Source organism: Bos grunniens, chromosome 10 (genome assembly GCF_055505025.1).
Source record: "Bos grunniens cultivar Pamir isolate PY7600 chromosome 10, Bosgru_T2T1.0, whole genome shotgun sequence".
Classification (NCBI taxonomy): domain Eukaryota; kingdom Metazoa; phylum Chordata; class Mammalia; order Artiodactyla; family Bovidae; genus Bos; species Bos grunniens.
This window is the reverse complement of record NC_141174.1, coordinates 101,042,541-101,056,112: the sequence shown is the minus strand read 5'-3', so window position 1 is coordinate 101,056,112 and position 13,572 is coordinate 101,042,541. Positions and strand designations below refer to the sequence as shown.

General features: G+C 41.0%; 1 protein-coding gene across 1 annotated transcript; it reads right to left on the bottom strand.

Annotated features, from left to right (window-relative positions):
• Positions 1-5,405: 5,405 nt before the first annotated feature.
• Positions 5,406-13,572, bottom strand: SRP19 (signal recognition particle 19). Its single transcript, XM_086323342.1, has 5 exons — positions 13,420-13,572; positions 12,684-12,759; positions 10,633-10,704; positions 10,430-10,541; positions 5,406-5,948 (listed from the first exon to the last, which is right to left on the bottom strand). Exons 1-5 carry the CDS (start codon positions 13,458-13,460, stop codon positions 5,815-5,817), a joined length of 435 nt encoding a protein of 144 aa, XP_086179468.1. The 5' UTR covers positions 13,461-13,572; the 3' UTR covers positions 5,406-5,814.

The following is a 13,572-nucleotide window of genomic DNA, read 5'->3' as shown; positions in this document are numbered from 1 at the left end:
TGACCCCTGCTTCCCTTTTATAAGCTTGTCTGTGATTACATTGGGCCCACTTGGATAACCCAGCTCTCTCCAGCTCAAGATTCTTAATCTCACATGCAAAGCTTTTTGCCATGAAAGCAACATATTTACCGGTTTTTTTGCGAGGGTGGATGATGGTCAGGAGAACAGCATATTCTGCCTACCCCACTAGTCTCTCTCTTTGGGTACAGAAATTTCGTTATTGTTACCCCCAATATCAAAATAACTGCAAAGAGTATCTTAATGTTGGGAGGGAACTAAAAAAAGAGGAGGATTTAATGAAGAACTACCTTATTCACAACCATGTAGCCTGGAGGTTTATCCTCTGGAAAGAGTGGGGGATCCTTGGAGAGGGGGCACGGGCAGAGTTAAGGGAGGGAAGTTGCATTAAAAGCATGACTGAGTGACCAAATGCTGAGACCCATTTGCCCACCCTGCCTTCTCTCACTAGGTGCCCAGATCTTTATCCTGGGAGCTTGTCAGCCTTCTCTCTGGGGAAGCAGATCAACCTTAGAGAAAACATCTACCTGATATGGACAAGCTTTTTGAAAGGACATTTTGACAACGGATAATTCATCAAATAGTCATAAAACTAAGCAAATAAAATTAGCTCCAAGGAAAACAAAAATAACCATAGCATACTCCAGAGTGTTTCCGGAGATAAGCTAAATCTTCAAAATGCATCTGAATTCCAGGCTGGGGCCAGTGAGTGTGAAATTTTCACAAGCTCCCTGGGGAGTCCAGTACTGCTGCACACCGATCACACTATTTAGCAGCAAAGGTATTGCATAATTCAGCTATGAATGAAACACAGAACAACAATGTACACTTTAAATTGTTGTTGTTCAGTTGCTAAGTTGTGTCCGACTCTGTGACCCCATGGACTGCAGCACGCCAGGCTTCCCTGTCCTTCACTATCTCCCGGAGCTTGCTGAAACTCATGTCCATTGAGTCAGTGATGCCATCCAACTAACTCGTCCTCTGTTGCCACCTTCTCCTCCCACCTTCAATCTTTCCCAGCATCAGGGTCTTTTCCAATGAGTTGGCTCTTCGCATCACATGGCCCAAACTATTGGAGCTTCAGCTTCAACATCAGTCCTTCCAATGAATATTCAGGGTTGATTTCCTTTAGGACTGACTGTGGTACTGACTCCAGCACCACAGTTCAAAAGCATCAATTGTTTAGCGCTCAGCTTTCTTTATGGTCCAGCTTTCACATCCATACATGACTACTAGAAAAACCATAGCCTTCACTAGACGGACCTTTGTTGGCAAAGTGATGTCTCTGCTTTTTAATATGCTGTCTATGTTTGTCATAGATTTTTCTTCCAAGGAGCAAGCATCTTTTGAATTCATGGCCACAGTCACCATTTGCAATGATTTTGGAGCCCAAGAAAATAGTCTCTATTTCTATTGCTTCCCCATCTATTTGACATGAAGTGATGGGACCAGATACCATGATCTTTGCTTTTTCAATGTTGAGTTTTAAGCCAGTTTTTTTCACGTTCCTCTTTCACCTTCATCAAGAGGCTCTTTAGTTACTCTTTGCTCTCTGCCTTTAGGGTGGTGTCATCTGCATACCTGAGATTATTGCTATTTCTGCCAGTACTCTTAATCCAGCTTGTTATTCATCCAGCCCACCATTTTGCATGGTATACTCTGCATGTAAGTTAAATAAGCAGGGTAACACTGTACTACAGCCTTGTCATACTCCTTTCCTAATTATGAGCCAGTCCATTATTCCATGTCTGGTTCTAACTGTTGCTTCTTGACCTGTATACAAGTTTCTCAGGAGTCAGGTAAGATGTGATTACAATGATGAAATACAGTGGTAGGAGGGAAGATGGGAAAGATGCATGCATGTCTTGGGAATAAAGAAAGGAAAATGAAATCATCCTCCTCTACAGATGGAAGTTAATGCCTAAATGGAATGCCAATTAAAATTGGCTGCTGCTGCTGCTGCTAAGTCACTTCAGTCGTGTCCGACTCTGTGTGACCCCATAGACGGCAGCCCATCAGGCTCCCCCGTCCCTGGGATTCTCCAGGCAAGAACACTGGAGTGGGTTGCCATTGCCTTCTCCAATGCATGAAAGTGAAAAAAAAAAAAAGAAAGTGAAAAAATAAAGTGAAGTCGCTCAGTCGTGTCCGACTCCTAGTGACCTCATGGACTGCATCCCACCAGGCCCCTCCGTCCATGGGATTTTCCAGGCAAGAGTACTGGATTGGGTTGCCATTGCCTTCTCCGATTAAAATTGGCTAGCTCTTTCAATTATGTACAAGTATAAAACTGATAATAATAAAGTCCTTTAAAAAAAGGGCAAAGAAGGTGAACATAATTCACTGAAATGACTCTGTTTTTCACTTGGCTGGCAAAGAAGTAAAGATAACTATTCACTGACTGCAACATGAACAAACAGCAACATGTACAGCAATAGTTGTGAAACCTTTCCTGGCAATCCTATTGCCCTATCTCTAAAACAATTTTAGGTTCTAGGCATCTTTCTGTGACAAATCTTTTACACTGACTGCCCAGTATCCACTCTCAACTACTCACTTTCTTGTCTGCCACTCTATCAGGACTGAGAAGGTTGTATTTCACTTTGTGCCGGAGTTCTTGACAATGAAACAAGCTGGCCAGGACAGGTTTTGAGAAATCCCTGCCTTTCCTTTAACACACTTTCCAGGAAATTTTTGCAGAGACTAACACCTGTGGTCGGCAGTTTTTATTGTGATCGACCAAAAATTGTTATTTTTAACAATTAAACCTCAACATTCAGAAAACTTAGATCATGACATCCAGTCCCATCACTTCATGGCAAATAGATGGGGAAACAGTGGAAACAGTGGCAGACTTTATTTTGGGGGGCTCCAAAGTCACTGCAGATGGTGACTGCAGCCATGAAATTAAAAGACACTTGCTCCTTGGAAGAAAAGCTATGACCAACCTAGATGGCATATTAAAAAGCAGACATTACTTTGCTGACAAAGGTCCGTCTAGTCAAGGCTATGGTTTTTCCCGTGGTCATGTATGGATGTGAGAGCTGGACTATAAAGAAAGCTGAGTGCTGAAGAATTGATGCTTTTGAACTGTGGTGTTGGAGAAGACTCTTGAGAGTCCCTTCGACTGCAAGGGGATCCAAGGAGTCTAAAGGATATCAGTCCTAACTATTCATTGGAAGGACTGATGTTGAAGCTGAAACTCTTACTTTGGCCACCTGATGCGAAGAACTCATTTGAAAAGACCCTGATGCTGGGTAAGATTGAAGGTGGGAGAAGGGGACGACAGAGGATGAGATGATTGGATGGCATCACCGACTCAGTGGACATGAGTTTGAGTAAACTCTGGAAGTTGGTGATGGACAGGGAAGCCTGGTGCAGTCCATGGGGTTGCAGAGTCAGACATGGAGTGACTGAACTGAACACCTGTGGCCGGCAATTTTTACTGTTGCTGGCCAAAAATTGTTATTTCACTAATACTTTGTGGGTTATTATATTCAACAATTATACCTAACACACCTGTAAAGTCATTTTAGTGAAACACTCTATTAAATACACTCTTCTTTGGAAGCAAAGGAGCATTCTCCAGCACCATTTCATTTTCACTTCCCATTGCAGAATCAATCACTAAGGATTTTTGTCTTTTTGTTGGTCTGACATCATCATTTACACCATCTGAATCAGAACTATATTCTGAAGAACTATGATCTTCTGAGACACTAGTATTAATACATATGTCGTTCAGCCAGAGGAAGTATCTACGTAAGATTCACTGAAAAATTCTTCACTCAAAAATTTTGTGATGCTTCTTTCTTGAAAGTTTTACAGTAATAAAGGTGTGTTTATAATATACACAATGTTGCAACAAAACCTGACCCAGCGAAATGAGGATGATAACGACAATCTAAGTTGTCTGATGAACGCTTGATTACTCTGTGAACTTCACACGGTGATGTCAGGGGGACAGATGTGGAACTCTGACGTGGTGTTGGGTTTGCCACCAGTCCTCTTACGAGTTTGTAACAACTTAAGGACGCTGGAAACATGCCACAGATAGTGGAGTACAGAGGTAGGAGGGCATCACTGAGCAACTGGATCAACACCTACAATAACCTTTGAGTTTCATGTTATTTAAAAATTTAATTCCTGTTTAAGTCCCTCATTCTTTTCTGTTGTACAGCCATATTCGTAAGTGATACGTTTTTCCAAAGAGGGCTTTTCTGAATCATGTTTTGCACCCCTGTATTTATTTGTCAGTCTGATATATAAACTACTATACAATTATGCTCACTATAGGACATAGTAAAAACAGAAACTGTTGGAGAGAAAACCTAAGTAGCAGTTCTAATACTTCCCCCTACACACCAGTGGGTCATGTCATACAGCCTGGGTTATAATCCCTTTTAGAGTTCTGAAACTCTGGCTACGTTTATTCTGTAATCACTTGGAATTGTTCAATCTCTAGCAATAAAACAGGAATTGGGATTTAAAGAAGGCTATGAGTTCACTCACAGGATTCACAGAAGAGCGGCACTAGGCCTCAGGAAGATGTGAATCACATCTTAGCTCCTTTCACCATCTGTACTTGTGTTTCTACTCCATACATAAAATTGAACTGGCCTGGCCTTGGCCACATCCTGCGGTCAGGGTGCAGTCCTGTGATTGACAGCTCTTCCAGAAGCACACTGAGTCAGAGAAGGCAGTCCCCCAGGAGATGCTCAGTAGACAAAACAAAAGGCCGAAGAAGGAGTCTCTTAAGTTTTACACAAAGTCACCACTTTTAGAACAGTGCTTTGGAATAAAGTCAGAATTATCAATCCACTTTAGTTTCTTGGAAAAAAGTTTATCTCAAGGTGCTAAAGCATAGACAATTTTAGAACTCCAATCTACAGAATAAGCAAATCTAAAGCTTAAATTTCCACGTCAACAAACTAGTAATTGATGAAACAACTCAATTACAAAGACTGATTAAAAGAATATGATCCACAGACTGCCTGTTCATAGACGTCCAAAAGGATTTAACCACTTTCTGGTTTTAGGTTCACACAATGGCACCCCACTCCAGTACTCTTGCCTGGAAAATCCCATGGACAGAGGAGCCTGGTGGGCTGCAGTCCATGGGGTCACTAAGAGTCGGACACGACTAGGCAACTTCACTTTCACTTTTCACTTTCATGCATTGGAGAAGGAAATGGCAACCCACTCCAGTGTTCTTGCCTGGAGAATCCCAGGGATGGGGGAGCCTGGTAGGCTACCGTCTATTGGGTCACACAGAGTTGGACACGACTGAAGTGACTTAGCATAGCATAGCATGAGCTTCCACTCCCCATTTTATTCCCTTTATCTCCTCTACTGGCATTAATCAGTTCATAAGCAAAAGCTACAAAAAGTCAAGTTTCAAATTTTATTTCACTAAAATTAAAAAGATAAACAAAATGTATATTTCAAATCTTATTAAACTCATTTATTTGAAACATGTTTACATAGAGGACAAACAGATACAGGATTTCAAGTAACTTATGGTAGAGCCCACTGTCCATTTAAGAATATGCTTCTTTCACAAAAACTGTATTAAGAGGCAAAAAAGAAAAATTTCTCTTATACTGCATAAGAGCTGGATGCAAACTTCTGATGTATCTTTATTTCATTATCAACTCTGATGTTGAAGCTGGGAGGCACAAATGGTCACAGCTCAGTTAAATGAAGCAAAGAAAAAGCTTCTGTTTCTCTCAGATACAAGTGAGAAGCCTCCATTCATGTATCTTACAGTAGTATCACATCCTTGATTCTCAGACCAGATCATTTCTTCTTCTTTCCTTTCCCTTTCTTACTTCCCTCTCCTTGCTGAAGACTTTGGTCCCCACCTCCTGTTTTTTGTGTCCGTGTTTTCAGTTTAGGTATCATTTCTGCAGCATACAACATTACTGACTTACCTAGGAACCAGAAGTTAGGCTTAGTACATAAACTGAGAAACATGATGTAAAAGGTCATCATACTTGAAAATCATAAAGTTCATGAAGTCATCATCACATCAAGAAAATAAGAATTTAAAAAGAAAAAATTAAATAATTAGGAAGACAATGATTTGCAGAAGTGGGGACCTTTCCGGGAGAAAATGTATTAAGAACAATGCTGAAATTAAATTTAAATGAACAAAACAAAAATTTAGAACACTTTATTTGAAATAAAAATTTTTACCTTGATCCTAGTAATTGACTTGAAGATCAAAGAAAGTATCTAAACATAACAAGCTGGCAACAGAATCAGGCTGTTATTGTATCTTAAGCTAGGAAGCACAGGCTTCTTAATCTTCTAACAAAAACTCAATGTCATTAAGCTGTAAAAGATTTTTTTAAGGAATAAAATGCTAGAGATAATGCAACAGTCTTCCTCACCGCCTGCTTGCATTAGGGTAAGCAGGTGTTAAAACTTGGTGTTTTTTTCAAATATACACACATGGAGAAGGCAATGGCACCCCACTCCAGTCCTCTTGCCTGGAAAATCCCATGGATGGGGGAGCCTGGTAGGCTACAGTCCATGGCGTCGCTAAGAGTCGGACACGACTGAGCGACTTCACTTTTACTTATCACTTTCAAGCACTGGAGAAGGACATGGCAACCCACTCCAGTGTTCTTGCCTGGAGAAGCCCAGGAACAGGAGAGCCTGGTGGGCTGCCGTCTATGGGGTCGCACAGAGTCGGACACGACTGAAGCGACTTAGCAGCAGCAGCATAAACACACACGGAGCCAAAGCAAAAACAACACCCAGTTGTCAATGTGACTGGTGATGGAAGCAAGGTCCGATGCTGTAAAGAGCAATACTGCATAGGAGCCTGGAATGTTAGGTCCACGAATCAAGGCAAATTGGAAGTGGTCAAACAGGAGATGGCAAGAGTGAACGTCAACATTCTAGGAATCAGCGAACTAAAATGGACTGGAATGGGTGAATTTAACTCAGATGACCATTATATCTATTACTGTGGGCAAGAATCCCTTAGAAGAAATGGAGTAGCCATCAGAGTCAACAAAAGAGTCCAAAATGCAGTACCTGGATGCAATCTCAAAAACGACAGAATGATCTCTATTCGTTTCCAAGGCAAACAATTCAGTATCACGGTAAGCCAAGTCTATGCCCCAAGTAATGCTGAAGAAGCTGAAGTTGAACGGTTCTATGAAGACCTACAACCTTTTAGAACTAAAACCCCAAAATGATGTCCTTTTCATTATAGGGGACTGGAATGCAAAAGTAGGAAGTCAAGAGACACCTGGAGTAACAGGCAAATTTGGCCTTGGAATGCAGAATGAAGCAGGGCAAAGGCTAATAGAGTTCTGCCAAGAGAAAGCACTGGTCAGAGCAAACACCCTCTTCTCATGGACATCGCCAGATAGTCAACACTGAAATCAGGTTGATTATATTCTTTGCATCCAAAGATGGAGAAGCTCTATACAGTCAGCAAAAACAAGACCAGGAGGTGACTGTGGCTCAGATCCTTATTGCCAAATTCAGACTTAAGTTGAAGACAGTAGGGAAAACCACTAGACCATTCAAGTATGACCTAAATCAAATCCCTAACGGTTATACAGTAGAAGTGAGAAACAGATATAAGGTACTAGATCTGATAGACAGAGTGCCTGATGAACTATGGACAGAGGTTTGTGACATTGTACAGGAGACAGGGAACAAGACCATCCCCAAGAAAAAGAAATGCAAAAAAGCAGAATGGCTGTCTGAGGAGGCTTTACAAATAGCTATGAAAAGAAGACAAGCAAAAAGCAAAGGAGAAAAGGAAAGATATACTCATTTGAATGCAGAATTCCAAAGAACAGCAAGGAGAGATAAGAAAGCCTTCTTCAGTGATCAATGCAAAGAAATAGAGGAAAACAATAGACTGGGCAAGACTAGAGATCTCAAGAAAATTAGAGATACCAAGGGAACATTTCATGCAAAGATGGGCACAACAAAGGACAGAGACAGTATGGACCTAACAGAAGCACAAGATATTAAGACGAGATGGCAAGAAAACACAGAAGAACTGTACAAAAAAGATCTTCACAATGCAGATAACCATGACGGTGTGATCACTGACCTAGAGCCAGACATCCTGGAATGTGAAGTCAAGTGGGCCTTAAGAAGCATCACTATGAACAAAGCTAGTGGATGTGATGGAATTCCAGTTGAGCTATTTCAAATCCTAGAAGATGATGCTGTGAAAGTGCTGCACTCTGCATGCCTGCAAATTTGGAAAACTCAGCAGTGGCTGCAGGACTGGAAAAGGTCCCTTTTCATTCCAATCCCTAAGAAAGGTAATGCCAAAGAATGCTCAAACTACCACACAACTGCACTCATCTCACATGCTAGTAAAGTAATGCTCAAATTTTCTCCAAGCCAGGCTTCAGCAATACGTGAACTGTGAACTTCCAGATGTTTAAGCTGGTTTTAGAAAAGACAGAGGAACCAGAGATCAAATTGCCAATATCTGCTTGATCATTGAAAAGGCAAGAGAGTTCCAGAAAATCATCTATTTCTGCTTTATCGACTATGTCAGAGCCTTTGACTGTGTGGATCACAATAAACTGTGGAAAATTCTGAAAGAGATGGGAATAGCAGACCACCTGACCTGCTTCTTGAAAAACCTGTATGCAGGTCAGGAAGCAACAGTTAGAACTGGACATGGAACAACAGACTGGTTCCAAATAGGAAAAGGAGTACGTCAAGGCTGTATATTGTCACCCTGCTTATTTAACTTATATGCAGAGTACATCATGAGAAACACCTGGCTGGATGAAGCACAAGCTGGAATCAAGATTGCCGGGAGAAATATCAATAACCTCAGATATGCAGATGACGGCACCCTTATGGCAGAAAGTGAAGAAGAACTAAAGAGCCTCTTGATGAAAGTGAAAGAGGAGAGTGAAAAAGTTGGCTTAAAGCTCAACATTCAGAAAACAAAGATCATGGCATCAGGTCCCATCACTTCATGGCAAACATATGGAGAAACAGTGGCACACTTTATTTTTTGGGGCTCTAAAAATCACTGCTGATGGTTACTGCAGACATGAAATTAAAAGACGTTTACTCCTTAGGAGAAAAGTTATGACCAACCTAGAAAGCATATTAAAAAGCTGAGACGTTACTTTGTCAACAAAGACCTATCTAGTCATGGCTATGTTTTTTTCCAGTAGTCATGTATGGATGTGAAAGTTGGAGTATAAAGAAAGCTGAGCACCGAAGATTGATGCTTTTAACTTTTAACTATGGTGTTGGAGAAGACTCTTGAGAGCCCCTTGGACTGCAAGGAGATCCAACTAGTCCATCCTAAAGGAAATCAGTCCTGAATATTCATTGAAAGGACTGATGTTGAAACTGAAACTCCAAAACTTTGGCCACCTGATGCAAAGAGCTGACTCATTTGAAAAGACCTTGATGCTGGGAAAGATTGAAGGCAGGACAGAAGGGGACGAGAGAGGATGAGATGGCTGGATATCATCTCCTATTCAATGGAGATGAGTTTGAGTAAACTCTGGGAGTTGGTGATAGACAGGGAGGCCTGGCGTGCTGTGGTCCATGGAGTCGCAAAGAGCAGACACGACTGAGCGACTGAACTGATATACACACACATATATATAAAATCAATAAATAACACTGCACCCATATCTATCAATAAATAGTAATAGTCTATATTTAAATTTACACCTTAGTAGCACCACACTGCATACTTCTTGCTTTTTTTCACTCAATACAGTTTTTTAGATTTATCAGTATTAGAAATTAGTAACAGATCCCAAGTGTTTCTACATGTGAAATAGCAATAATAGCTGACAATTTAATAATTTCTCATTCTTAACCTGGGAACAATGGACTTCCATAGGTTCATAAAATGTTCATTGAACAATTTTTTTTTTTGGAGAAATGATTACTAGGTTTCATCAAATTCTCAAATGTCCTAACATAAAAGAAATTAAAAGCACTGTTTCTCTCTCTCCATCAGCAGTAGTCCTTTTTCTAAATTAATTCACAGAATGCAAATTACTTTTCTGACTTGTCAATATGTCAGTTTGAGAATATTTTTGGCAATGTAGAGGAATGCTGCTGCTGCTGCTAAGTCGCTTCAGTCGTGTCCGACTCTGTGCGACCCCATAGACGGCAGCCCATCAGGCTCCCCTGTCCCTGGGATTCTCCAGGCAAGAACACTGGAGCGGGTTGCCACTTCCTTCTCCAATGCATGAAAGTGAAAAGTCAAAGTGAAGTTGCTTAGTCATTCCTGAGTCTTAGCAACCCCATGGACTGGAGCCTACCAGGCTCCTCCGTCTATGGGATTTTCCAGGCAAGAGTACTGGAGTGGGGTGCCATTGCCTTCTCCAATGTAGAGGAATAACCTATCCCAAAATTCATTCTTTCATTAAAAAAAGCTTACGTGATGGGAACTGTACAAGACAGAGGCTGCCATCTTCCTGTTTGAGCTGGACCCGGACTCTGCCCCTGTACTGAAGATCACGATTCCATTCTCTAGAGTACATTTTATTTTTCTTAACAGAAAGAAATAAAAACAAGATTTATGAAAGTTATCACATCAATGAAATGAGTATGGAAGTTAGTGAATGAAGAACTATATCATACCTCAAGAAATACATTAAGTCCAACTGCTGCACATACATCTTGAATCTCTGTAGCTGTAGGATTTTCAACAGCCTGAAAAGTTAATTAAAGATGAAAACAGTAAATAGCTCAGCTTTAAGTGGATACTGCTACACTGTTGTATAAATCATTTCAAACACTATGAATAAAACACATACCAAGACCCTTGGTTTCCTTTAAAAAAAAAAAAAAACCAAAGAACCAACTAGGTACAGTTGTTTCAACTGTAATTTTTAAACTTGGGACTCACATATTCAGACTTTTGTGTCGATTTCCCTTCCATGAGAACATAAACTTCACAAGGTTAAGGACTGCTTTGTTCACCAATATGTTCATCTGGCATAATGCTTGGAATATAGTAGTGTTCAATGAATATTGGTTAAACAACTATTACAGATACAACAACTTTAGAAAATTGTTTGGCAGAATCTATGGAAGTAAAATAAAATAAATGCATTCTTTATGGCCATGCAGTTCCACTGCAAGGTATATACTGCTCCCCCTCCCAAAATACAAAATAGACGATCTCAAGAAGCACTATTTATCACAGCCTCAAACTAGAAACAACCCAACTATCTGTCAATAGTAAAATGGACTGTGGTACATTCACACAATGCCGTACTACAGAGCAGTAGTTTTCAGCAAGGTAATCTTGCACCCTGACACTCATCAGTGCTTGGAGACATTTTTGATCATCACAACTAGGGTGGGGTAGGGCACTGGCTTCCAGTGGGTAGATGCCAAGGAAGCTGCTAAGCGATCCAGACAGCACCAGACAGCACTCACAACCATGAACTATCTGGCTCAAAATGTCAACAGTGCTGCTGTTGGGAAACCCTACAACAGAGAGATGAGATTTAACAAACTATATTCAAAAGTTCAGGTAAACCTCATAAGCTTAACATTCATTAAAATAAGACAGACATAAAACCACATAGTGTGTGATGCCATTTAAATAAAACTAAAAAACAAGCAATAGTAATCTATGGTATTCGAAGTCAGGACAGTGGTCATCCTTTGTTATGACTGTATGTGCAGGGGACACTGACTGGTGGGTGGCGGGGACATACAGGAATCTTTCTGGGTGCTAGTAATGTTTTTTTTTTTTTAATTGGATACTTGGTTAACCATGTGTACTCACTTCATGAAAATTAATCAAGAAAAACACTTAAGATTTATGTTTGTTTCTGTATGAAAGCTATCAATAAAGTTAAAAGTAATTCAATCATTTCCAAATTATCTAAGAGCCTGCTACCAGAGGCCTCTGTCAAAGTGGCTTGATGTTAGGCATTTTTCTGAATTAGTGCTTTGGCATCTTCTCCTTTATGCTGTAGCAGCAAAGCAGACTTCACATATTTAAGCAGCAAAATGGGAGATATTAAACAACTCAAAAATAATGTACTGCTTCAGGCCAAGTTCCTTAAATCCATTAGATTACAAAATGTAAATCAGCCTTAAAAAATAGGATATAACATTAATTGTGGAAATACAAAACTACAAAAATCCCTTCACTTGGCTCTAGGCTCTTTCTAAACTTAAGCCACTAGGCCAACTAAGAACTTAGGTTTTTCTATTGAAACAGCACAAGGGAGAAATCATTTCTTTTAAGACTATAAACACCTACTTTAAAAAAGTGTTAATTTTAAAGTAATTTACTCCAAGTCAAAAGGATTATGATGATAAGAGGCCTAAAACTGTAAAATTCAACACATCTGAATTTTCTGCAAGTCTTATTTAAAATAAAAAACTCAACTACGTTCTGGACATGATATTGTACAGTGCCATAATTTGGGTTTCCTTTATTAAGGAGAAGACTGTCATAACATTGGTTTAAAAAAAGAAAAAATGTGCAAACCCTACAACACCCCACCCCCAAACTGTTTCAAACAAAGGCTCATGAAGAATCACTTAAAAAGCAGCCTAGTCGTTGGCTGCTCGTTCTTCTCGGGCCTCAAACAATGCAGCAGAGTAAAAGAAGCCTTTGTGGCCTAACAGGACAACCTGCCCAGGTCGTCGTTGCAAAACACGCTTACCTTACTTATGGGGATTCGCCGTCCCTCCGCGATGGTCTTCTTGTTATTTAAATAAGCAGGATAAATACAAATGAACCTGCCACAGGAAAAGCCCAGCTGGTATCATTAGAGCAATATTTCCCCAAATTCATTCATTCTTTCACCATCATCAAGATTGCCGGTGCACCTATACAATTATTCAGTTCAGTTCAGTCGCTCAGTCGTGTCCGACTCTGCGACCCCATGGACCGCAGCACGCTAGGCTTCCCCGTCTATTACCAACTCCCGAAGCCTGCTCAAACTCATGTCCATCGAGTCGGTGATGCTCCCCTCTATTTAAAAACCGAACTTTAACTTATTACCTTAGATGAAAAAAAATCACTTGCTAGACAAAGCTTTTTTTAAAAAAAAGAAAAGAAAACAGTACTGGAACTGTTCATTTACATACAACAGCCTGTCAAAAGCTTTGAGGGCGGGCTCTGCTCTCACACGCCAACGATCGAAAGAAAGAGTTGTCACTTAACGACTCCTTTCCGTCACCCACGGAGCTCCCAATATCCTCTGTCTCAAGTACAGGTAAACATCGAGCTACGTAAAGTTGGAATCTAGGGTCCTGCGAACAGCGGCCTCCGGGAGGTACAGACGCCCGAGAAGAGGGCCAGGGCCTAGCTCCCTCTGAGGAGCCTTCCTTAGGGTTGGGGAAGGAGGCGCAGAGCCGGCGGGCTTGCCCCAAGTCGCTTCCTCTTTCCGGACTCACCTGTCCTGGTCGGCCGGGGACCGCGCCGCGGCGCAAGCCATCTTCAACCCCGGTCCAGACAGCTTCCACGCCCAGAGAGCACCCGGGCTGGGTCTGCAGGTAAAAAAGCCGGCCGGAGACCTCTCAGAGGGCCCAGACTACCCCGTTTCCGGC

Excerpts from the sequence above, each read along its gene's own strand:
- SRP19 (XM_086323342.1), bottom strand. The coding sequence starts at position 13,460 with ATGGCTTGCGCCGCGGCGCGGTCCCCGGCCGACCAGGACAG. Across the intron at positions 12,760-13,419 it reads TCCCCGGCCGACCAGGACAG|GTTCATTTGTATTTATCCTG; the intron begins GTGAGTCCGGAA and ends TTCCTGTGGCAG. Across the intron at positions 10,705-12,683 it reads GGCGAATCCCCATAAGTAAG|GCTGTTGAAAATCCTACAGC; the intron begins GTAAGCGTGTTT and ends TTAACTTTTCAG.